Raw genomic sequence first — 18,319 nt, forward strand, 5'->3', positions numbered from 1 at the left:
AATAGAGTTGGAAGACTTCGGGGGCTTACTGATGGACTGAAACTTGCTCTGCAGGGATAAATTACAAAGTGTTGAGGGAAGGAATTGTCTATGCTGCATTTAAAAAAAACTGACTGTTAGCTATTAGAGTAGCTGTAGCAGGTGGACAGGCATCTATCACTGCCACATCATCTGTAGTGTAAGAAAAAGCATCTGAGATGCATATACCAGAAATAAACAACTGTGCCTGCAGAAGCTAGAGTCCTTGATTCCTGAGACCTTGGTTCTACTTCTGAGTAGTCAAAGCATCCTATTTGAGCGTACTGAGATCCTACCCTTGTAGAATGGACTGTTGTATGTTCCAGCTGCAGTATCACAATTTAGTGTTACACATAAACAACTGTAAAAAGTCATAATGGAGTAATGTAGAATAAGTTACATAGTAAATGTTATTTAGAGTCCTCCAGAGACTCATTTCTGGCAATATAATGGGCCTAAACTTTTTATCTCTGAGAAGCTGATAGAAATTATTACATCAGTCACCACAGCACTTGTGTACTACTCTTGCAGCACTGCATTTCACTACACTGCAGGTAATGGGTTCCTTCTCTTAAACTTCTATTCAGATGGAGGACTTAAAGGCATTGATTCTATCCCTATAGATATAGAAAGGACTTTTAGAGGGAGAGCTGCAAGTAGCTAAGCTTCTTTACGATGTTAATTGCTGTCCTTTCCATGTAGAAGAGAGGGTGCTGTGATCTATCTTAACAAGAGCCTACATGTACATGTATAAGAGGAGACACCTATAAATATTTTTTCTAGAATCTCCTTGCATGTGTGATCAGTATGTACCCTGCATTAGGTAAATGGAGGCTAGTTGCTATCAAATGGGGGGACTGAGTGGTTCTGCTGCAGCTGTGGCTGTTCCAGCCTGCAGCTGACATTGCTGTAACAAAGCTCCTCCTGGAAGGGTGGAAGACAGCTCTCCACCTCACTTTGAAAACAGAAGTGATAGTGAAATCAAGTTTTTTGAAGATGAGGTTAAATGAATACTACTATTTATCCAAGAGTTACAATCCAAAGCAAAACATAAGTGAAGGAAGATTTAATTAAAAGAAAATGTCCATTAAGTCTTAGTTACTGTCTTGCACTTCTACCAACAGTCATTTTAGTAATGGCAGTGCCTAGCAATTAAGGTTAAATAGCATGTATTGAATTGTGGGCAGCATAGTGCCACAATTACCTTGGAAATGATGACCAGAGTTAGTAGCTGCAGGGTAATTGCAGCAGAGTATGGTTTTATAGAGAACGCTGAAAGCAAGGCCGCTAAATATTAGTTAATATATTTATTAGATTTCCACTAATTAGTGAGAAAGTGAAATTGAAGAAAATTAAGGATACACTCTACCCTTAATCTGTTACGGAAAGTACAGGGCTAAAATAATGCTATGTTTTCAAACAGTGTTCGAAATAACCCAAGTGTTTAAAAAAAAAATTGCTCTTGCCTTGAGAGCTGAGAACAGATCAGGTATGTTCTGAAACAAGGGAGGGACAAATACTGTCAATGAAAACAAGGACTACTCATGAATGACCTTGTTCATGAACTTGATAACATGTTACAACATAACCTCTTGTAGTTAAGTTTTCAGATGACAAGACAGGTGTCACAGATTTTATTTTTTATTTAAATTCAACAGCAATTGTTAATTGAAAGGTATGACCCTGAAAGCTACTGCGTTGATAAATTAACTTTCCTTCCACCTAAAATGCAGGAGTAGTGTGCACCTAAAATGGAATAGCTGAATTTAACATAATTCTGGAAAGCTAGGCAATCTTAATTTTCACAACAAGTGGAATGCTGTGGAAAGTCACTAAGACACTCAACTAGTTGCTTTGCTCTCCACATCCCTACCTTGTTACCATACCTGGTTATTTATACCTAACAGATATAACCTCAACTATTAAAAAAATATATATATACAGTTGGTTTTTTAAAAAGCTAGAGCATAATTGTTACTTAATGGTTGCACTGGATGATGTTAGAGGTCTTTTCCAACTGAAATGATTCTACGAGGCACTCCCAGCAGTTCTCATTCTTTAGCTGGGTAAAAATGAGCATTGGTAGAAATCCTGTGCACGTGCAAGAAATTAAGAGTAGTAGCCATAGTGAGCAAAGAAGCCCCCAGGCCTTGCAAGCTTTTACAAGTTGTTTTTTTTAATTACTTCTTAGAACACATCTATGACAATAAAGGGGCCTAGAATTCGCACACAAATACATGTAAGTAAGTAATTCTGCTAAGCTCCAAACAGGGCTTCTCTTTTCAATATAAACCTTAAAATAGTGAAACTACACGCACATGTACTACTTATATACAAGATCCCATTCCTCCGCAAAAAGGAGGGTTGTCTTAATTTGTCATTCACACTCATAAGTACTAGCAGTAAATCAAGTTGAAAGAAAATGAACAGTTTAAATAAAATCTTTAATTGCTTATTTACAACAAAGGCAATGACTTGGCAATCGAAAAGTATGATTTGCACTTTCCCACTAGCTTCAGATACAGCAAGTACAGTCAACTATAAAATGCGCAGCCTAGTGAGTAAGGCGCAGTATTTACATCACACTAGTACTGCAAAATAAGCACTTAAGATGAGTTCACTGACAGCCAGAAGTTAAGCATTTATCTGGTAAACGCTAACAATGCTGAAAAAAAATCAGATATCACTTAATGGCAATGCTCTACGTCTGTCAGACAGCAAACATGCAATAGTAATAAAAACCTGGTAATGGGATAAAAAAACTGATTTTCTCAGTTTGTAAAATGTTAAAACGTTTTGATAAAAGTTTTTTTTTTCCTTGGTCTGAAATTTAATGATCCAGTAACTCCAGATTTAACTAGCTACTTAATTTTACCTTAACAAAGGTCTCTTCTGAGGGGGCACACAAATCAATTATTACATTTGAACAGGCTATACTAGAAGCATAGTACAGTAATCACAGACACAAATTTATGAATACAAATTACTACAGACACGTTACGATGTTAAGTTTTAACAGCTTAAGAAAATTTAAGTGTTAAAGAATTTATTGCAGCCAAAAATAAAGAAGTAAGTTTTGTTTTCGATTTAATTTTTGACATTCTTTATTTTCCCCTCCCCACCTAAATATTTTATGGTAGTAACCATTTTAGAAGGATAGGAAAAAAGCAGTCAAGTGTAAGTTATTAATTCAAAACCTATCTTCCTGGCTGTTTATTCTGAATGTAAAAGACTAACAAATTACAAGCTAGAAGAACAGGAGATATGCCAACCGTATGTTCTGGGCATGGAAATTTGTGGTAAGACCTATAGGGAATGTTGTTGGTTTTTTTCTTTATGGATTCTTTACAGATGCTCTGTAATTACCTTCATGAAGGAATTTTATTTAGCTATGCAGGAAAGGGAAGAAGATGGCATGTGCACAGAAGTTACCATGTCATCCACACACCGTTCAGCCTTGTCCTATCATTAACAGGACAACCAAAACCAACGTAAGGAGTCTTTGCTGCTGACCTCCTTAAATTACATTCTTGAAATTAACATTTCCCCCAGTAGTAGTATTTACAGTTCACATCTAGAAGAGCACAGTATTTTTCAAGTTTCTTTTGTATTAAGAGAAGTCAGTGTAGTTTTGCCATACCGTGTAACAGATATATAAACATTTAACCGTTTAAAGAGTTGATTCTTAGGTTTCTTCAGAAATTTTTACAGTATGCATGTTTTGTATTCACAGGGCAGTCAGATACATCCATTATAGACTCAGAATTAAGATGTCAGTTACAGCCATATCCTCTTCCTGTCCGTGCAGTGTCTGTTCCAAGCTACTCGGCTTCCATCGCCAATAGCATATGCTAACAGAAGGTGTGGGGCAAGTACACAACAGACTCGTTGGCGCGTTCAAAGAAAAGGCGAGTCTAACTTCTATCCGAAGCTTTTTCTAATAAGTTGCGCTCTAGTTCAGGTGACTGCTTAGTATCTCGAAGAGCAGGACTGTTATAAATACCATCAACTGCAGGAACCGTCGTCGGTGTTGTGAGAGGTGTCACAGTGTGTCCAAACCCCTGGTAATGACCCATGGGTGAAGATGGCATTGAAGAAGCATCGGAAATAGGGTCTTGAGTCGATGAAGACAGTAAACTTGTATGCTCGTTTTGTTCATGATCCTCAGCAAAAAATATTTTTCTTGGCTGGCCCAGAACCGTCCTTCCTAGAATAATGCCAAATGAAAATGCATTTTAGCACTTACAGTGATATATCAAGGTCTTCAAACACACAAACTTTAAAATAGCCACGTTAAATTAGAAGATTAGTCTTTGTTTTAGAAGAGTTTTACATGAGCATTGTTATCTTCAGTCAATAAAAAGATGTCTTTCCATTGCGGGGGAGGGCAGGGAAGGAAGTCATCCCCCTCTGTTCTACCTAAAACATCTGAAACTCATGCTGAGATGTGTATATTTAAAAGAAAAATTAGGAACTAGACACTCAACTCACAGGATTAGTGGGAAGAGCAAAGTGCCAGATACCCTATGAATTCCTTTAGGGATGCAGCTGCCATGAATTTTGTATGGGATGTTCTCAATGTACTATAGAGATGGCTAATAGTACAAAATGAAGCTGGAAAAATGCATACACTGTTAACAGATCATACAAATCTGTCTGTTACTCACCAACATTTCGAACCTGTTCTGATATATCTGCCCTTATATCAGAAATATCCCACATTGCAAGGAAAGAGTCGAAGCATGACCCTTCTTCAGCTTCTTGAACGTAAGGTTTATAGGAGAAACTGTAGTGATGTGCAATAGCAGCCAGGAACATCTCAACACAAATGATAAAATCCTGAAACAAGGAGAGAGGTATTAATTAATACTGATCATTCATAACTAGAGAAAAAGAGCTCCCAAGTTTCTTCTACCATTTAAAGACTGATAGCAATGGCATTGGGATGCTGACATCAGCTACTTTTTCACTGGAGATGGGATGTTTTTGGCAGATGTCAGAGCGCCACACGTACTACATACGTACTGGAACAAGTCCTTGCTGGACAGACTGACTTGTGAAAAGTGGAAAACTACCTTTATAATGTGCCCTTTCAGGAACAATCACAAGGATATCCAACAGAACTATTTAACTGGGCTGCACTCCTCTCACACATCACATGGATATGGAAGTAGTGAGTAGAAACCTTACTTGGGTGACCAGCTGAAACTTGGTCCAACTTTTAAATAATTCACTAAGGTATGACAGCATTTGCTTGAAATCAGCTACATCAGCCTACATAAAGCAATTTCTCCTATGAAATAATAATCTGCTCCTACCTGTAGGCCTGTAGCTACAGCTTCCACACTTTGCCACTCCCAGGTGCGTTTCTCAGAAATAACACCAACTTTCACCAGCAGTGCAATAAGCACAGCTTGCCTGCAAAGATTATTAATTGTTATTATTGTTGTAACAGCAGTGCCAACAAACCACCCAGCAAATCTGGTAAACAATGCATGTTTGTATGTATACATATGTATGTATGTATGTAGCAAGAATCTTATAAAAAAAACTTGATAGTTTTATATTTAGGCTTTAAAAGAATTAAAACAAAGTGAAATGGGCTTGAAGGAAAACATCATTCAACCACGGTCCTAAAGACCAACAGAAAAGACAGCTAAAGAAGAGTTTGTTGTTTCAGGTCTTTATTAGAACAAATTGCTTCTCTATCAGGATATTAAAGCAGCCCACAGAGTGACGGTCAACTAGTCAAATGCATTCACTCATTAGCAGCTAAGTGTAAGCAATGCTTAAAAATATACGGAAAATAACTGAAAAGTTACCAAAAAAATGAAATAACTGAAAGTGAGGATTCTAAAATAAATTATGTTCTTGAGAGTCACCTTACAAAACATCAAGTCTGAACTCATGTCAAGTGAACGAGACAGCTGTGTCCAAAATACTGGTATCCTTTTCCCCTTGCAGCAGTTCACCAATATTGTGGCTAGACATTCTGGAGCCTCTAACCTCAGTGATGCCAATCCAGCATTTTCTGTTCTTCAGTGACCCCACTATGAGAGCAAGAAGTAATGAGTAAACAATTCACTTACCAGAAAGACACAAAAACTACCATCTTCACACAAAGGAACTTGCCAACAGGTTGGATGGGGTTCAGTTCTTCACGTAGTACTTTATAAAACAGCACCAGACAATACATAGCAAACTAACAAGGAAAAGAAATGAAGAAAAGCTTTAAAATCTTTGAAATCCTTGTTTCTTTTGAGATGTTTCACAGCACCTCTTCAGTTCCAAAAATACCACAGTATAATGCAAGCTTAAGAAGCTATTTTAGAAAGGAAATTCTGGACTTATTGAATCCTTGTCCTCACTGTGTTAAAGCAGAATTATTATTTTTTGCCTAAAATTATGTTTCTGAAGTGTATCAAATTGTCAGACAAAGACTGAGCTCATCTGTCTACAAAGTAAAACAAGGCATAGGAAGCTCCCATAAGATCTTTTCAATGCCACGTGCAACCCTACAGAAAACGGCAGAAAAAGTGGGTGTTCTTTCAGGCTGCTGTTAAGGATGCCTGAAAGGTTGTTTCTGTGAGAAAAGAGTAAAGGAATACAACTTTCACTGCAAAACTGAGCAATCTGAACTGCAAGCAATCAAACTAATGTATAGCCAAACAAAAGTAATTGATCTCCCCTTTTCATGGACATTCTTCTAGCCTATTACCGCATTTTTTTTTAAGCAATCGTGTCACCCTGGACACAGAGAAGCATGTGCTGCTGCTGGGACTGCTGTCACAGCAGAAAGCAGTTACAGCTCATTCTCTAACAGTCACCCAACAAACAGAGCTGTGGCAGCCAGAGGACACCCTGATCAGATGGGACGTCATGCTGTTATGGTATCGGCTGCTGTTGCCAGAGGTGCTGCAGCAGTTCACGTGTAACGTGCTCTAGGTGAAGCAGCAAATGATTCCTCCACTCTCCCAGCCAGCCACCAAATGCTCTCTCTGACCTCCAAGATGAAATTTCCAGGCCTACAGGCTGACATCTTACCCTTTCCCCAACACGTGGCAGCTGAGCCAACAGCCTTCTGGCTACTGCAGTCGGGCTTTCACACTGAAAAACTTCCCCCCTCTAAAACATACATGCTCCAAGTCTCTTAGGGGTAAGTTCAAATTAAAAGCTAAATTGCCACAGACTCCTGAGTATCCCTTTTCCTTAAAATCCAATATTGGCTAGAGAGACAAGAGAACCTTATAATTATGCAGTCTTTTTCCTTCAAAGACTAGGTGTTAGGCTAGCATCTCTGCACTGTGTGCATGGCTTCTGTTTTTTCTGTCAAGGCTATTACTACAAGCTTTTTAACAGTATTTTTAACAAAGCCACAGGGATTTTCCGTATGTGTGCTGGGAGGCAGCTAGCAGGTTGAGTGGAGTCTTGGCATCTGCAGAGGGGAAAGGTCTGCAGCTCTAGCATGCCTGGGGTCTGACAACTTCATCAAGTAGTTTGGGGTAGAGAGGTGGGACACTAGTGATTTATTGAGCTTAGAAGTCAAAATAGTAAAATTTTAGACTGTTGTCCTAGCATTCTGTACACAGTTTTTAACAGGTAAGAAGAACAAGAATTAGTGTGAAATATTCTACATGTAAGAGTTACCAGACATTCATGCAGTTACTCTCAAGAGGTCACATAAGAAGAATTACATAATACTAACATGACATAAAAGAGCAAAAGAGATACTTCTGATACTCACTAGCTGTGACATGTTGTTTAATATAACCAAGTAAGTCCAAGCATTGTTGAAGCTGAAGTTTCCTTCGTCGTACACGTCCACTAGCTCACAAATTCTGAAAGAATTTTTAGAATTAATCACAACATAGTACACTAACACTTTCTTGAAATGCTAAACCTTCATCACATCAATCAACTGTTAGAATGAATCCAAAATCTGTTTTGGTACTAACATATGAGCAATGGGGTCTGCACAAGAATCACTTTCCAACAGTGTATTAAGTTTATATTGTATTTTTCTCAGAAGAAACAATGTTTGAGTATCATAATATATATAGGTACATCTTTTTTTACATCTTTTTTTTTTTTTTATTATTATTATTTTTAGCCCAAAAAAGAAGATTGAAAGTGCAGGGCTAACATATCCCATTGCTGAACGGGATATTTATTTACACAGATATTCTTTGTGAATAACAACTTTTTCACAGGCCCACAGAATTAACAGCACTGATCATCAATACAAAGTTTATGAAAGTAAGCTTTAAACATCAACATGCAGAACTGCCTGCTATTCCTTTACAACAAGAAATCATATGATATGTACAACAGCACACAGTCAGGCTTATCACCTGCAAAGTTTAGTAAAATTTTAAAAGTTATGTGAAACTTGGCATTAAAAACACGCAGTTGTTAAAAACACAGAAGAAGTAGGAGGAAAAGACGACTCTAAAATTAAGAGATTGGTGCTCTAAAACATCTTTCCCGCATAAACAGTACTTTACATCTTCCCCCACTTCTTTCAGCAGCAGTCATTAACTATTTATTATTTCAATTCTGCAAATAGTCATTTGCAATAGAAGCCATAAAGAAACCAAAGGCTGATGCAAATTGCTGGGACCCATTTAGAAGGTAGCACAACTAGGTTGCTTTCAAACTGCATTGATTCAATGCAAAGGGCATGAAAATTGTTTCCAGTGTAACTCAAAATTACATTCTGAAGACCAAGGTTAATTATTTATGAGCGTACTTACAAAGCAATAATGGTGGTAAATGGTCTGACAACAGTGTACTGCAAAACACCCAGTTTACATCTGAATAATAAAACTCTGCAAGAGAAACAAAAAATTCATTGTACAAGAATTTAAAGACAATTCACTTGTGGAAATGTCCTGTTCTCAGGGGTTTCGCTATTTCACAGTAATTTCACCATAGCTTACTTCCAGGACTTCAGATGCTACAGTTTACAGTGCGTATAAGCACAATGGAACAGACCTTTATAGATACATAAAAGAAAATACTCAGTGATTCACTTCTAGCCATGGAAAAATTCTGTCTGGGCTGAACAGAGGATGAAATTTCCACTTGGTTTATGGATGTTTTGGAATTACATTCATGGTTTGTCTTTAACATTAAAGCAGCTTTATCAAAATCTCTTGAGAGAGAAGGAAAACTTATTATGCTGCCCATCAGAGTAAATACGCAGAAACAAGCAGCTCATGGGCATATGGATTTTCTTTCCTCCCTCAGGTGAGGAAGTAAAAGCAGTATGTTATATGGCGTCACCGAGTCGACATGAGGTTTGTGGCAAACATTCTACGACAGAAAAAGAAGCAAATTCCAAGAGACTTTTTTCCAATATTTTTCAAAATATCAAAGTGTTCTCCCACATCAGGTGATGTTGAAGAGCAATGTATGTTAGTAACTACATGTGATATCTAGCATGTTTTACAGCTAGATCAAAACATGTGCACAGCTGCTTTCAGTAGGATTTCATCACTGATAAATGAAATGCGTGCAAACCACAAGCAGACCACTGACAAGCAACAACTACAGTTATATTACTAAATATTAAAACGTTTGTATCTGATTACACAGCTTAGAATTGTAAGGTGCTATTATATACTCACTCTCCCATAGCCCACGATGGACAACAGCACAGGGGAGGCAGATGTCTCTGCTGATCTTTCGCTTCTATTATTAATACAAGGTTTGGATACCGGTTGGTTAGGTAATTTGAAAGAAAAACCATAAAATTATAGATGACATAAGCTTCATAGCATTCTCGACATGTATCCACATATATTGCAATGTTGGGGTATTTCAAAGCTATCCACTGCAAGAAGAGAGGTACACAAAAGGTTACGTGCAAGTAAGGCAAAAGCGATTCCAATGACAACACTGCCTGCCTAGGTCAGCCAGCCGCACTTCACGAGGCAACAAGTAAAACAAAATTGCAGTTTTTGTCTAATAAGAGTGTGATGCTACAGCTAGAAAATAGCGTATTGTAAAAATACAAGTGGAACTTCAGATTGCATCTCTGCTGCTTGAAATGGAAGCAGGCTTAGAGAGCACCTCTCGTGCAGTGCTTTATCTCTGCCAACACAATGCAGTCTTCAATTTAAAATTAACTATGGAGATGGTTCCCCATGCATGACCTATTCCCGTCAGGAGGAGACAAGAAACAGTTTCCTGAAATCTGCACGTTCCTGTCAATATTGATGTGAAAACTAACTTTGTAGTCCTTTGGTACAAAGTTCATTTCCTATGTAATGCATAAATGTTTGCAAAATATACGAAGACAGCAGCTGATTAGCTTTCAAGTGGTAGTCAGTCATCCCTCCAACCTAAGCATTTCAGGCAGAAAATTGCTTTTTGTTTTTGTCTGACAAAACTCTAATTATGGATCAGCTGCCAGAGCTTTCCATTTTTTATTTTTATTCGAGTATTACTCTGTTCTTGAACTGTTAAGTGCAGCCTGTGCAAGTGGTTTATTTCACTTTATTGGTTTGTGTTTTGTCTCCCAAACAGAGGCAGGTATTTTGAGTTTACTGTGCTTCCCTAGGTTGTAGTGGTGTGAATGCTGTGCCTTCTCAGACCTTCTTATTAGAACTTCAGGAAGATGCTTGGCATCCTCATTGCAGTTCAGAAATACTAGAGATGGCAACGTCTTTGTGGAACATGTGATGCTGCATCACAAACTGTTTGAATCTGAGAAGAGAATTTTATGTTCAGCTCAGATTCTGTGCTCTAGGAGAACACCATACTTGGAGCAACACCCAGATCCCAGAGTTTGGGGAAATCTTTAAATACCTGTCAGAAATGCCCTTGGGCCCTGGCTAGAGCTCACGTAATTAGCTGGCATTTTACTTCCAAAGAAAATTTATGCGCTTGAAATTGAAATGTCAGTCTGAGGTAGTTGATATTCCCCATATGGGACAAATAGTGTTGCCTCCTCTACCCTCCTTTTCCCCAGTCACTAAATCCCACTCTTTGGAAAAAAAAAAAAAAAAAAAAAAAAAAAAGTTCCTGAAAAGCTATCTTTTATGGGGGAAATGTAAGTACTTGCAATGCCAGGAGGTGATGACAACATGTAAACACACGTCCTGTACAATCCACACATTTAGTACGCTGCTTAACTCTAACTCAAGTCATCTCTATGCATGGAGCCACAGGTGGCACACTCAGGTATGGCAGAACCCATCATATAGAAGTATTGGGAAGTAGATTTTTTTCTGGGATCTTGTCTTTCATCCCCTGACGCAATAAGGAAGAATGTAAGCACTAAGCGCATCTAAGAGCACTGAGTGTATCTGGTCAAGAGGTTTCCAGTTCAGCTGTTACTGAAGGTGGAAGGACCAAAAGCAAGCACTTATCCCCATTTCTACATCGGTCATAAGGGATATTCAACAACTGAGAGGGTTAAGATGGGGTTGCAAAAGTAATCCCACAAGATCCACGACAAGCACGTGGTATCGTTAGAACTACGCTTCTGATGTGCTCTGTAAACAGCAGTGAAGAGAAGTTTCTAGGACCGCGGCTCTCCATGCAGCATTGTCTCTGCTGTCACACCGTTTTCCCTCACTCCCGCAGCAAACAGTTTTATGGGGCTGTTTCCAGCAAGAGGACACTTACACTGTCTAAACTGTATATCGGCACCATCCACAGAATCCTGTCACAACAACAAAAGAACATTCAATTACTAGACGTACTTCTAACCCAAAGCAAATCCAACACCTGCGGCGGAGGCAAAGGATGAAATGCTACCTTATTATCGGTTTCTGCAGCTCAGGCTGTGTGTAGTGCACCAGGTGCTGCAGTATCCCCCAGAGAGATATGGGGATGGTCATGAGGAGGAATATCCCGGCGATAAACCATGCCTTGGTGTGGATGCCAACCTTGAGGAGGAAGAGAAGAGCGGGATGTTAACGTCTTGGCATTCGTTAAGAGCTTGAAGTACTGGTAGGACAGCGTGAAAAATGTTTGGGTTTTTTGAAGTGTTGGTCGTGTAATAATAACAAAATGTGGTTTTTGTGGTTAATGTTGAGTGTTAAGATGTGTATTTGGTACAGGTTGAGGTGTTTTTTCCCCGCCCCGGCCCCGCCGGCCGCTCACCTCCAGCTTCTGCAGCTCCCAGACGCAGAGCGGCACCACCACCAGCAGCCCCACGATGTACAGCAGCACCACCAGCGGCCGGATCCAGCGCCGCCAGTTGCCGCAGGTGCACGGCATGGCCGCCAGCCCTCATCTGCCGCGCCCACAGGGGACGGGGGCAGGGCGGCGCCGCGACAGGGCGCGACACGATCGCGACACGGCCGCGACAGAGCCCGGCCCTGCCCAGCCCGCTCCTGCCCTGCCCGCCCCGCCGCCACACTTCCGCCCCGCCCCGCTTCCGGCTTCGCCCCCTCCTCGCCCAGCCCGGCGCCCATTGGCTGCTCGACACGCCCGTCACGGCCGCCCGGCCCCGATGAATGGTTGCTTCCACCAACTCCCCGCCCCCCTTCGACACCCACCCCCCCCCCTCCCCCCCCAGCCGGCAGCAATGGGCCCTCCCGCAGCCCTCAGGCGCGCGCCGGTGGCAGGTGCGCTCGGGCGCGCGCGGCGAGGACCGTTAGTGCCGTTATCCCCGTCAGTTATTTCCGTTAAGCCCGCTCTTCCCGCCACTGAGGGTCCTGAGGCGACGCCCCCGCAGCGCACCCGAGTGACACGAAATACACCCTGAGCTTCAAGCGTTTGCCGTTCAGGCTTGAAGCTTTGAGCCTCGTGAGGGCTGACAGGGCGCGGGGCTTGGTGCTGAGCTGTGTGAGGACCAAACGTCCCAGGGAAAGGCAGCTCTAAGTCCTCAGCAGGAGCCCAAAGCAGACTCTCAAATGCTTGAGGTGTGAGTAAGGAGCGTGAGCTGCAAGGAGCCACGTGGAGGATGAGGTACTGAGGAACACTGACGTGGGTCTCTCTGTGTAAATCACTGATTTTTTTAATATGTATTTTTAAATCTCTGCAGCAATTGTTTGCCCAGGCTTTCCACTCTTAACTTACCAATGCCCAGATGTTTATTGAAACAGCAAAGCTATGTGGTTCTTTAAATATTCACAATATTCTGTATCATCGAAGTAACTGGAAATGTATTTCCATTGGATAGATGCAACCTGAAAGGAAAATTCCTATTCAGGAAATGGCAAAACCCTTAAAACTTGTCAGACTGCTCCCAGAATCGGCATAACCAGTAGCGTGGGGCTGGAGGCCTGTTCCCAAGACCTCTCTTTGCCCTTGCCATGCTCCACAGCTGTGGCACCTAATAGTTCATGAGGACACCCAGCTGAGGCCTCAGCTCAGCTCAGCCAGAAGCATTCAGTTCTTTGGCATTTCAGTTCTAAGCTGCCGAAGCAACAGCTCCTCATCTCCTCCAAGGAGATGAAGATGTGGCTGAATTCGTCCCCAAAGCCAACGGCCAAACTATGTTGGTTTAGCCAGAAATGGAGACTCTGATAATGGGCTGTTAAATTTTCCTTCCCCATCCACTTGTCTTAGGAGGAGCAAAGCAAGCTAAAGTAGTAGTGATACCCTCAGTAGCTGGTAGGCTCCTCTACAAGTGAGGGCAGGGTCCTGTGGTCCTTTCTTTTTCGCCTGGTTATCATCCATTTCCCTGAGCTTACCACTTCCCTTTCCTTCCATTATGCAGAATTTAGAAGAATGATCTGAATTAGTTAGCCACGACCACATTAAGTAAAAAGCCTGATATTTCAATTGCCATTTCTAAATTTTTCTACTGGTCAATGAATTAACTGCAAATTTAGTTTTAATGTTTAAGGATGAAAAACAGTTTAAAGACACTGAACGATCATCTCTGCATTACAGATAAAAATTCAGTAGAATTTGCTCAAGGTTATGGTAGACTTGTGAACAGAGTATTGTTCACTGATAACTGCCACTAAATAATTCTTCCCATATTGTTTTGAGCTGAAATACTACATTTCTGTATTTTATTACCAAATTAGTGCTCAGGTGTCTATTCTGCAAAACCTTTGGTCTTGGTACGTAACAAATTCTTGATGGTACAAGAAGTATGTCCATCAGAAGCTACAAACTCAGTCACAGTGAATAATGAAAAGTACCTAAATATAAATACTTCTCTTAAGCATGTTACAGACATAAAAGCAAATATTTCCAGCGTTTCCAGAAAAGCAGACAACACAAATGCTGAAATACTAGGAATAACAACAATAACTTATCTGTAAGTAATATATCTAAAATGACGGGAAACATTTTATATCATTAATGAATAAGCACATTGTTTACAAAACTTTTTTTTTTTTTTTTTTTTTTTAAGTTTCTCCAGTAACTGGTACACTGAAAGCAAAGCACTGTTGTTTAGTTTTGTTGTTTTGTTTTTAACTTCCCTAAGAATATCAAGCCAAGAGATGCTCTCTTAGTGATGTTCCTTGTTCTTGAATTGTTTTTGGTACTTTGGGGTTTCTACAGCACTAACTGACCTAAAAAATCCTTGAGGAGAATTTCAACACTTAACAGACTTGAAATCATTGTTTTCAGTTTATCTGGTCTTTTTTTCTGTTTACTCGTATTTTGTGTGTTTGCCTCAGGTTCCAAGGTAGACTTCTTTACAAGAACAAGTCAGGTTTCTTTATAATCAGATTTCTTAGAAAGCAAAATTTAACACAGTTGTGTTAAATTGTATTTGCTGGCCTGACCTCCCTCTCTAGCAAACTCCAACATACGTTCCTTTATGTTTTTTGAAGGCTGGTAAAGGAGAAGCAGCTGAACTAATGCTTACCTTTATCCTCCAGAAGGAAAGGAGCCTCACTTTACATATACTCCTATCACAAGAATACTCACTGGTCAGTCACTGTGGGTTGGTTTTAATTAATATTACATTAGAAGAATGTTGGACTAGAGAACCTCATAAATATTTTCAGCCCTGCTGTCAGATTTCATGTGGTGCCCCAGGGGACTGGTATGCTAGTCTGATTCTATGCAAGAAATGTAATAAGGTTATTAACTTGGGCACCCCTCTCCAGTGGTAGCTGTTACAAAATTACAGCAAGGCTTTATGTAAGTAAACATAATTCCTAAAAAAAAAAAAAAAAAAAAAAAGTTAAAGAAATGCATTTCTGCAAGTAGATTCTTTTGTATACTTTCAGAAAGTTTTTGTACTAACTATATCAGAAGTAGATATATATTTTTAGCAGAAATCTGAGGCCTTATAATATTTTTACAGTGTAGAGGGAAACCAGGTTTTCTACTAATTCAGGTCAAAATAACTGAGCAAGTAGTGCTCAATCACCTTGGAAAAATGCCAGCACTTTGCTAGAATATGTAAATAGGTATGTCTTTCATGGGAGAGGGGAAACAATCGTTCTGTTCTACTTAACTGTAGTAAGTCTGTGGTTTTTTCAACTACGCATGACAAAAAAAAAAAAGTGTCTCAGTTGCACTGGGAAGCAACTAGCATGATCGGAAGCTTAAAATACAAATTCTGCCAGGAAATAATAAAATAATTGTGGTTAGAGAAGGCTTAAAGGAAACATGATAAATCTGTAAACAAAGATAAAAATTGTATTCGATTATTTTTGATGTAGGTATCACAAACATGCTGAAACTGCAGCAAGGGGAATTGGGGTATTTAAGCACTGGAACAGGTTAGTTTCTGTGATCCCCACCATTGAAGTTTCTTGTTTGGAATCTACTTCATGTCTCAGATTCATTTATATTTTGATCAGAAAGAGGAACTATTCTTGTCTGTGAGGTTCTATTCTTATGTTGTGTCTCTACAAAATACCTTTTCGTACCTGAAATAACTTCATAACCAAAATGATTTTGTAACAGAAGTGAATGTGAGTTGATAATATGACCCTCAAAATGTAGTATTATGGGGAGATGGTAGTTATAAACATTCTTGTCTCCCAGTCTTGTTTCAGCAACACAGGAAATACAAGCTATATAAATTCATATCCTCACACATGAATTTATAATTTTTCAAAGTATTGTGCAGTGAGAGAAAAGATCACTTTTCCAGGTGTTGTATGCGTTTTCAGTGAACTAGCACTATGGTTTGGGACCACTGCTGTCTCCAGAACACACACAAAACCCCTTGTTTTCAGCAAGAGGATGTGCGTGAAATGCTACTAAGAACCGAGCTGACAGGGTTCATCTTCACTAAATATTGAGGCTTCTAATAGCAGAGAAAGGAGCAACAAAGCTACCCTCCAGAACTTGGAGGTAACAGCTATACTAGTAGCATTCTCCACTACTGGAAAGACCGATGTGTTGACTGATTGACTGTTGATGTCAATCATTATGTACATTCTGCTCTCATGAATTTCAAATTTATTTAAAAGAGTTATGTCAAAACATAATAAACTGGGATTATTCCTTACTATATGGAAACCTATAAATAATTTACTAAATTAAAATAGCAAAGAAAATAGACTATTTTATAATTGCTGTTGGAAAACTGTGGCATATTTTATTCATGAATTGTATTTTTATTTATATGCCATTAGCTTCATAGGCTTCCTCATTTTTCTTACTTTGTATTATACAAGTGTTGACCCTCAGTGATAACTAGGCTGTCCATCTTGGCTGCTTAGAATTTCTCTGTGGGGTGGGCAGGATTAAATGCAAATTCTCCCACTCAGTGATCAAAATCACTGATTTCCCCTCTTGTATTGCGTGTTGTGGTAAAGTTACTGTCAGCCTTTTGAGGTGTGCATCTGATAGACCGCTGCTGATTAGTTCACGCTCTGCTCTGGTGGTTACTCACACCAGCAACCTTACTAATGCATTTTTATGTCATTTTATTAAAACTTAATGAGAGTTAAAACTCAATATGTTTTCTTGAGTGTTACCAGTACTAGACTTTTTTCTTTCAATTTTCTGTCACACTTCTATCACAAGGCTGTCATTAGTTCTAAGATATTGATCTTAGGGAAATGCTGCCATCACATTCTGATTACTTTGTTGCTTCTTTTGTGGAAGATCACTGAAGGGAATGGCTGTTCAGCTCCAGAAGCATTTGTAGAGAGCAGTTTCGGTGATACTTTAAGATGTGGCTTCTTTGTTTTCAAGATTACTTAGATTTTTTTTTTTAGTTACCTGAGGACTTGTGAGCTACTTACTATCACTAGGCTGCTTTGTATTTTAAAGCGTGAGCTCCTGTTGCAGTGAGTGGACATGTATTTGCCTAGCAAAGTTCTGGCAGAGTTTTATACACTTATGTATGATGTCTCAAAATATATTAAGCAATGTAACAAGAAGGGGCTGTGTAAAAGGAAGTGGTGAACATGAAATAATCGAGTATAAATAATCCTCATACACAATTCCTCAGAAGGGCACATCTATCATTCCTGTGATTTGTTAAAATATGGAAGGAATGTATGCCATGTGTTTGGAAATTCAGTAAGATGTTTATGAAGTCTTCTTGCCTGTTGGTTCTCAAAGGAAGGATCTTCCATCCTGTTGAATTCTGTGACAGAGAAACCTTTCCAAAATTTTATCACATTTGACTCCCAGTAACAAACACATGACATTCAGGTTTTAACTAATTCAGTATACCTCTTGGTGAAAAGTCAACACTCATTGTGATGTTTCTATAACAAAGAGGGCCGTTTGGTATGATTTGTTAAGGAAGCCCTTTTTTTCCAGTGAGGGTGACCGAGCAATGGAACAGGCTGCCCAGAGAAGTTTTGGAACCTCCCTCCTTGGAGACTCAAAAGCCATCTTGGGCAACCAGCTCTAGGTGGCCTTGCTTGAGCAGGGGAGTTGGACAAGTTGACCAAGGTGTACAAATTTATAGAGAACAGCATTACCTGCAACTCCTTTCTCCTTTACCTATTGCATGTCTTTTTGTTGAGAAGTTAACAGATTTTTACCTAGAACCCTATTTGTTACTGTTGAGTTTATGACAAGGATTCCCAAACTCTGGTATCTAAGTTATTCCAAGAAATGATGTGGCCTGGTAGAGAGGCGGGCTGTACTGCTGCTTAGGGGGTACTTGCCGTTACAGCTTCTGTTAATGCTGGATCAGAAAATAGGTTTGTGAATTGCGACCAAAAATCCTCTACCATCTCTTACCTTTCAGCTATAGCATTAAAATGCAGTATATGTACCCATTTGGGATTGTTAACAGAGCTTCTCCTGATGAGATTTCTCTCTTTATTCACTCCCCTTCAGAGGAGAGAATAATATGGGGCTGTGTATATTCCTGAGCAGTACAGAAAAGGAGGGACTTGCCTTTTCATCTCAGTTTTAATGTCAACGTGACTGAAACATTAGCACTGCCAGTAAC

At 39.6% G+C, this 18,319-nt stretch overlaps 1 protein-coding gene across 1 annotated transcript; it reads right to left on the minus strand.

Annotated features, from left to right (window-relative positions):
- Positions 1 to 2,443: 2,443 nt before the first annotated feature.
- Positions 2,444 to 12,369, minus strand: TMEM184C (transmembrane protein 184C). The gene is made up of 10 exons (XM_082760293.1): positions 12,133 to 12,369; positions 11,785 to 11,915; positions 11,653 to 11,689; positions 9,648 to 9,853; positions 8,772 to 8,846; positions 7,763 to 7,856; positions 6,108 to 6,220; positions 5,337 to 5,436; positions 4,686 to 4,857; positions 2,444 to 4,225 (listed from the first exon to the last, which is right to left on the minus strand). Exons 1-10 carry the CDS (start codon positions 12,247 to 12,249, stop codon positions 3,933 to 3,935), a joined length of 1,338 nt encoding a protein of 445 aa, XP_082616419.1. The 5' UTR covers positions 12,250 to 12,369; the 3' UTR covers positions 2,444 to 3,932.
- Positions 12,370 to 18,319: the final 5,950 nt, after the last annotated feature.

Source organism: Aythya marila, assembly GCF_965140915.1.
Source record: "Aythya marila genome assembly, chromosome: 4".
In the NCBI taxonomy this organism is placed as follows: domain Eukaryota; kingdom Metazoa; phylum Chordata; class Aves; order Anseriformes; family Anatidae; genus Aythya; species Aythya marila.